At 49.2% G+C, this 7,500-nt stretch overlaps 1 protein-coding gene across 1 annotated transcript in view; it reads left to right on the forward strand.

Annotated features, from left to right (window-relative positions):
* The first annotated feature begins 2,905 nt into the window (after positions 1 to 2,905).
* The window catches only part of LOC119581199, a 51,728-nt gene continuing 47,133 nt past the window's right edge, over positions 2,906 to 7,500 (forward strand). Inside the window, 1 exon segment of the mRNA XM_037929595.1 lies at positions 2,906 to 4,457. Coding sequence (XP_037785523.1) covers positions 2,965 to 4,457 — 1,493 coding nt within the window. The 5' untranslated portion in view covers positions 2,906 to 2,964.

The following is a 7,500-nucleotide window of genomic DNA, read 5'->3' on the forward strand; positions in this document are numbered from 1 at the left end:
TGTGTTAGTGTTTTTGTGTATGTATATATATATATATTTTTTTTTATGTGTATTGTTTTTGATTGTTTGTTTGCCGTGATTGTATTTTTGTTTTTGTTTTTTTGTATGTTTTTGTTTGAATATTTGTTTGCGGTGCTTTTTTGTGTGTAATAAGCGGTGTTTATTATTATTATTATTATTTTGTTTCATTCCTAAGATTTATACAAATTTCGAATTCATTTTTTTTTGTTTTAATATATACAAGAACAGAAGACATTGCGTTGGGCTACATAATCCCACGGCTCAGTAGCTCCATCGTGTTGAAAATTACGATTCGCAGAAGTGTGAAAGGGCGAGAGGAAGCGCGTGGGTGGCGGAAATCTGCGGCGGCGTCGCTCAGATAATTAGAAAATAAAATAAGAAAATAAAGAAAATAAAGTAGGAAAAATAAATAAAATAAAAGTAAAGTAAGAAAATAAATAAAATGAAATAAAAATAAAAAAGTAAATAAAATAAAATAAAGTAAAGTAAGAAAATAAATAAAATGAAATAAAAATAAAATAAGAAAATAAAATAAAAAAAAAAGTAAAGGAGATAAAGAAAATAAATGAAATAAGAAGATAAAGAGAATCAAGAAACAATGGGTGACGGAATTCTCAAGCGGCGTCAGAAGTCAGTGAGAAAATAAGAAAATAAATAAATAAAAAATGGGTGAGTGATCGAGCACTCACTAAAGAAAAAAAGTAAAGAAAATAAAGACAAAAATGGGCGTGAGGTGGGCGTGAGGGCGGGTTCGGGAGGAGGAGGTTTTTGCATCATAACGTGGCCGGTTGAGAGATCCTGTTTACCTTCGCTTTTTACCTGTTTCTTTGTTTGCTTTTGTTTAGTTTGGTATTTATTTATTTTATGGTTTTATTTATCTGCCTACTTGTTTGGCTGTGTGTGTGTGTGTGTGTGTGTGTGTGTGTGTGTGTGTGTGTGTGTGTGTGTGTGTGTGTGTGTGTGTGTGTGTGTGTGTGTGTGTGTGTGTGTGTGTGTGTGTGTGTGTGTGTGTTTAGTTCTCACGTTTTGGACATGTGTGTAGGTACACGTACTGGTATTTAGAGATGTGCATGCATGTCCTGATACGTACACGGTTGAAAGCACGAACACACACAGACACAAACATACCTACGCTATGAAACACACACACGCGCACACACACACACGCGCGCGCACACGCGCGCGCACACGCACACACACACACACACACACACACACACACACACACACACACACACACACACACACACACACACACACACACACACACACACACACACACACACACACACACACACGAGCCCTGTGTGATTATCCTTATTAATACGTACAGGAAGCCATTGATGATTCGACATTGATAGTTCAGTGGGGGGAAGGGGGGGCGGGGGGATACAGATGGTCTGACCCTTCAATGCGCACCTTCCCCTCTCCCCCCCCTCTTCCTCTCCCCCTCATATCCTCCTCTTCCCGTCCTCTCATCCCCTCTTCTCATATCAACCCCTTCTCCTCCTCCCCTTCCCCCTCCATCCTCCCCTCCCCCCCTCCCCTTCCATCTATATCCTCCACTCCCCTCCCTCCCCTCCTCTCCCCTTCCTTCTATATCCTCTCTTCCCCTTCCCTCTCTATCCTCCCCTTCCCTCCCCTCCCCTTATACCCTCCCCTCTTGCTTCCCCCCTCCCCCCTTTTCCTAATCCCCCCACGACGACTCAGTATTGCATTCGCGAGGAGGACCGAGCGGCGGGAGGGACGACGACCTGCCAAGTCGTTCCGTGGTGGTCGTCGCGAATTTTTGCTTTTCTCTTTTTGCGTAATGGAAAAAGGGGAGCTTTGCGTTTGCCGTAATTTTCGTTGTCGGTAACTGTTTTGTGGTGTTTTGTTTTGCAGGTGTGAACATATAAGAGAAAAGAAAATACTGATTAGAGATAACATTTTTTATCAGTGGTGTTGAAGAGAAAGAGAAAAATATATAAATAGACAGCTGTTGGTGTTCTGATATCTCGGTGGAGCTGCCATGTGAGTCGCAGTCATCGCTAGTTGACCTTCCGTTGTTTGTCAGGCAAGGAAGAGGTGCCCTGCCCGCGGCCGCCATGGGCACGCGGCGCGACAACCGGCTGACGGAGGGCGGCCCCGTGCGGCCCCTCCACGCCAAGCAGGACCACGACCGCAGGAACCAGGAGCTCCTGAAGCAGCTTTCGAGCGCGACGGCGCCGTCCAAGAGGCCGCCGCCCTCCTCCTCGGCTTACATGTCCAAGTCCTTGACGCTGGAGCTGGAGAAGGGCCTGCAGGGGTCGTCCGGCAGGTCGCACGGGAAGAAGTCGTACCTGCGGCAGACGTCGAGCTCCGTGCTGAGGCGCAGCCACGGCGGCGGCGAGAGGGACGCCCCGGCGGACGCCCGGAGGAGGAAGCGCGACTCCAGCCCCGCCAAGGCCCCCAACAACCGCCTGGAGAAGAAGGCAAGTCCGGGCGGCGACGCCCCCAGGCGCGCCGACGTCTTCGAGAGGCTGTCGAAGGTGGACTCGAACAAGGGCTCCGCCGGACACAGGCTGGCCCGCGACCGCAGTCCCCAGAAGGGCGGCCACAGGAGTCCCCAGGAGAGGAACAGCCTGGGGGAGAGGGGCCAGAGCGGTCGCAAAACGAGCTCGCAGGGCAGAAGGAGGGACGCCAGCCCGACGAAGGGCGGCGGCGAGGTCACCCGTGGGGGCACGAGCAACAAGCGGGCCCTGGTCGGCGGGGGCGCGCAGGGGCGCCCCTCCCGCCCTCAAGAGTGACGAGGAGGTCGACTCGTCCGCCGAGAAGCTGGCGCAGGAGAACATCCCCGAGTCGGTCGACAAGGACCTCGACGACCCGCCGGTGCGGGCGAGCGTGGGCGGCGCCGCATGCCCCTCTCACCGGGCGGGCGAGGCTGTCGCGCGCCCGGCCACCTTGGGCGTCACTCCGGCCAAGATGGAAGGCAGAGGCGAGGCCTCCTCCCCGAGGGCCGGAGACAGCTCCCCGCGGACGCCCACGGACACGCCGGCCAAGCAGAGACACGTGGCGAAGGAGCAGCCGGCCCCCAGCAGGAGAGACAGAGCCGCCGGTGACACGAAGACGCCTCCCGAGCGCCGCGTCAGGACGGCCGAAAAGCCTCCGGCGCCACAGGAAGCGCCCTCGGCGAGAACGAAGCCAAAGAAAGCGGAGATGGAGGCGGCGAGGCTGCCGTCGCCGGCGGAGGTGATCCAGAAGGTGCGCGAGCGCGTGAGCGACGGCTCCCCGACGAGCAAGACGCCTCCGGCCGCGGACGACGACAAGGACGTGTGCGAGGCCGACAAAGCGGAGGACGAGCGCGAGTTCTACAAGATCAGCGTGCAGACGAGGCTCGTCAGCTACAACAACAGCACGCTGGTCATCAAGAACACGTCGAAGGCCGCGGCGGTGGGCGACAGTGCGCACAGCGACGCCGAGGCTGACTCAGCCGAAGCCACCTTGCAAAGCTCATCAGCGGCGGCAGCTGGGGCGGGCGCCGCCGCAGCTGACGTGGAAGCTGACACTGGCTGCGCCGCCCCCCGCTGCCACCCTGCGGCCAGCGACGTCGGCCTGTTTCGCACGGGGAGCCTCCGGGGGAAACTCAGTACCTTCGTCAGCAGGGGCAGCAACATCGTCAGCAAGGGCAGCGACTTCGTGAGCAGAGGCAGGAACTTCCTGTGCGACGTCTACAGCGCCACGCACAGCAGGCTGGCCGCCCGGATCGCCGGCAGCGACGAGAGCGGGCCGAGCACGCGCTCCGTCTCGCCCTGCAGCGCCGCCTCCTTCGACGGGGACGACCTTCGCGTGGGCGGCGCCAGGGACAGCGACAGCGGCTACTTCAGCATCAGCGAGGGCAACCCGGGCTTCCTCAGGCGCCACGTCCGCGCGGCGTCGTGGCACTGCCCCAGCGCCTACCGCGGGATGCCAGGCGCCTCCCCGCCGCCGCCCTGCCCCCCCGCCTCCTCCTCCTCGACCTCCAGCAGCGGGGGCGCCGCCGCCGCCACAGGATGCGAAGGCGCGAGGCGAGCCCGCGATGGACGCAGAGGAGGTCGCGAGGCCAGAGGGCGCGGAGGAGGGCGGCGCCGAGGGGGAGGAGGGGGGCGACGGGGCGGCGAAGGGCCCGAGGGTGGACGAGGAGTGGATCAAGAAAAACATCCTGTGCACGTGCAAGTGCCAGCGCCGGGCCGAGGGCGTCGAGGGGCGCACGGAAGGGGCGCCGACGACGCCGACGAGGCGCAGAGCGGCGCCAACTGCGAGAGCATGATTAGCGAGAGCAGCGCCACGGAGAGCGAGGCGCAGGAGGAGGCGCAGGAGGAGGAGGAGGAGGAGGAGGACATGTGCTTCTGCTCTTGCCACGAGGTCGGCCCCGACGGACACGTCCTGCAGCACCTGCCGCAGGAGGTGAAGGAGCTCCTCGACGCGGACCACGCAAGGTAAAACCTCGTTATGTATCAGACTACATTTGCCATACACACGCGCGCGCGCTTACTTAAAACAAACAAACACCTTATTCTGTAACAGAATCCACATCGTGTCGAAACCCAGGCCAGTCATGCCCTCGTCACGTGCAGATCTGATGGAGCTATTTAACAAGCCGAGGGGCCGGGAGTGGACATGAGGCATTACCATAACCAGCGGGAGGGACCTGTATTTTGGACTGACCCCCCCCCCCCGCGTTCTCTGCCCCCCTTCCTCCCCCACGCACCCTGACCCCCTGTCGAGACGGAGCTATAACTTCTCCGGGGTGGTACCTTTCTCTCTCTCTCTCTCTCTCTCTCTCTCTCTCTCTCTCTCTCTCTCTCTCTCTCTCTCTCTCTCTCTCTCTCTCTCTCTCTCTCTCTCTCTCTCTCTCTCTCTCTCCTCTCTCTCCTTCTCTCTCCGTTCTCTCTCTCCTCTCTCTCTCTCTTTATCTTCTTCTCTCTCATAATATCATTTCATCTCTCTCTATATATATATCTATATATTATATATATATATATATATATATATATATATATATATATATATATATATATATATACCTCTATATATATCTACTCTTTTCATCTCTCTTACTTTTCTCTCTCTTCTCTTTTCTTCTATCTATCTCATCTCATCATTTTCTATTTTCATTATCTCTTCATCTCATCTCTTTCTATCTTATCTTCTCTGTCTTTCATCATTATTCTTCTTTCTTCATTATTCATCTCTCTCATCTATTTTATTATTTCTTTATTTTCATTTCTCTCTCTCTTACTATTCATTCTCTCTCTTCTCTTTTATTCATCTCTTATACTTATCTTTCATCTACTCTCTCTCATCTCATTTCTTCTATTCTCTCTCTCTCTCATTCTCTCTCTCTCTCTCTCTCTTCTCTCTCTCTCTCTCTCGCTCTCTCTCTCTCTCTCCTCTCCTCCTCTCTCTCTCTCTCTCTCTCCTCTCTCTCTTCTCTTCTCTCTCTCTTCTTCATCTTCTTTTCTCTTTTTCTCTCTCCTCTCTCCCTCTGTCTTCTCTCACCTCTTCGTCTTAATAGCTTTTTCGTAAATAAGAATTTACCTCTGCTTCCCGTTTCTTGCACTTCTAAACTCACTGAATCGGTAACTTCATTTGCTAGCGCTGGGCTTTTATTTTATAACATCGGACGTTATTTCGACCCAATTTTATGATCCCGAATTTGCTACCGAATGGCGATTTCACCTCCTGTTTTCGTTTCAAGCAAGATCTGGCTCCGTTCTGTTTGTTCTTTTGTCTTCTTTTTTCATTTCTATCTCTTTTCTGCTTCTCTTTCTCTCTTTCCTCTCCTCTCTCTCTCTCTCTCTCTCTCTCTCTCTCTCTCTCTCTTTCTTTCTCTCTCTCTATCTATCCATCTTCTTTTCTCTTTTTTTACTTCCTCCCTCCCTCTGTCTATTCTCACCTCTCGTCTTAATGAGCTTTTTCGTAAATAAAGAAAGTTTACCTCTGCTTCCCGTTTCTTGCACTTCTAAACCACTGGAATCGGTAACTTCATTTGCATAGCGCGGGCATTTTATTTTATGAAAAATCGGAAGCGTTAATTTCGACCCGAAAGTTTTATGATCCCGAATTTGCATAAACGCGAATGGCGAGATTTCCCTCCGTGTGTTCGTTTCAAGCAAGAGATCTGGCTCCGGTGTTTGCTTAATTTTGTTTGTTTGTTTGTTTGTTATCGGTTGAAAGGGAGATTCTTAGATTTTTTTTCATTTTTGAATTCTTGTGTATCTGGGTATCACACTTTTTTCAATCTTTATTTTATTGTTATTATTATTATTATTATTATTATTATTATTATTATTATATATTATTATTATTATTATTATTATATATATATATATTATTATTATTATTATTATATATTAATTATTTATTATTATTTTTTTTGGTATATTTTAAGGTTTCCTGTTTTGTTTTTCAGGGTCCTTTATTAAATCTTAGTTGTTAATGTTATGTTTGATTGATATTGTTTTCTTTGATATTGTCACTAATTATCTTTTCGACCTGAAAATAATGATAATGATTATATTAATTATAATGATGGCAATAATGATGATAACAGTAATATTAATATTGATAATGGTTATCATCATCATCATTATCATTAGTGTTATTTTTATTACTATCGTCATCATCAGCGTTCAGTTTTTTAATTTTTAATTCTACGAATACAACAAACAAGAAAAAAAAGATAAATCAGGACCGAAGAAAGAAGGAAAATAAAAATCGAAGGAGAGTGAGAAGAAGGGAAGAAATGAGGAATAGAAGAAAGAACAGAAAAGAGAAAAGAAAGAAAGAAGGAAAGAAAGAGAAGGAAAGAGAAGGAAAGAAAGAGAAAGAAAGAAAGAAAGAAAGATAGGTGTTAAAATAAATGTGGGTCGTGTTTTTAGAAGCGGCTCCCTGCCTCGGCTGTGGGTGGAAGGGGGGGGATGGGGGATGGGGGTAGGTGGGGATGGAAGGGTGGAGGTGGAAGGGCGGGGGGAAGGGGGGGAGGGAGAGGAATGGGGGGAATAGTAGCAGTAGTAGTAGTAGTAGTAGATGTAGTAGCAGCAGTAGTAGTAGTAGTAGTAGATGTAGTAGCAGCAGTAGTAGTAGTAGTAGTAGATGTAGTAGCAGTAGTAGTAGTAGTAGTAATAGTAGTAGTAGTTGTTATTGTAGAAGTAGTAGTAGTAACAGCAGGAGTAAAAGTAGTAATAGTAATAGGAACATTGCTGTTTTTAGTAGTGGTTGTTATTGTAGCTGTAGTTGTAGTAACAGTAGTAGTAGTTATTGTTGTTGTAGTCGTAGAAAAAGAAGAAGAAGAAGAAAAAAGGAAGAAATAGCAGTAGTAGAAATACATGTCATTCCACCGCGGCGAATTTAGCCTTAACTCATCAAAAAAAAGTGGTATTTATGAACCAAAATAAACCTTGAACAGTATTTTATTATAACGTTCTCCGATGCCAAATATGCAGCCATTCGAACGAGTCCTCTCAAGATTTTTGTCCC

Source organism: Penaeus monodon, chromosome 14, assembly GCF_015228065.2.
Source record: "Penaeus monodon isolate SGIC_2016 chromosome 14, NSTDA_Pmon_1, whole genome shotgun sequence".
Lineage (NCBI taxonomy): Eukaryota > Metazoa > Arthropoda > Malacostraca > Decapoda > Penaeidae > Penaeus > Penaeus monodon.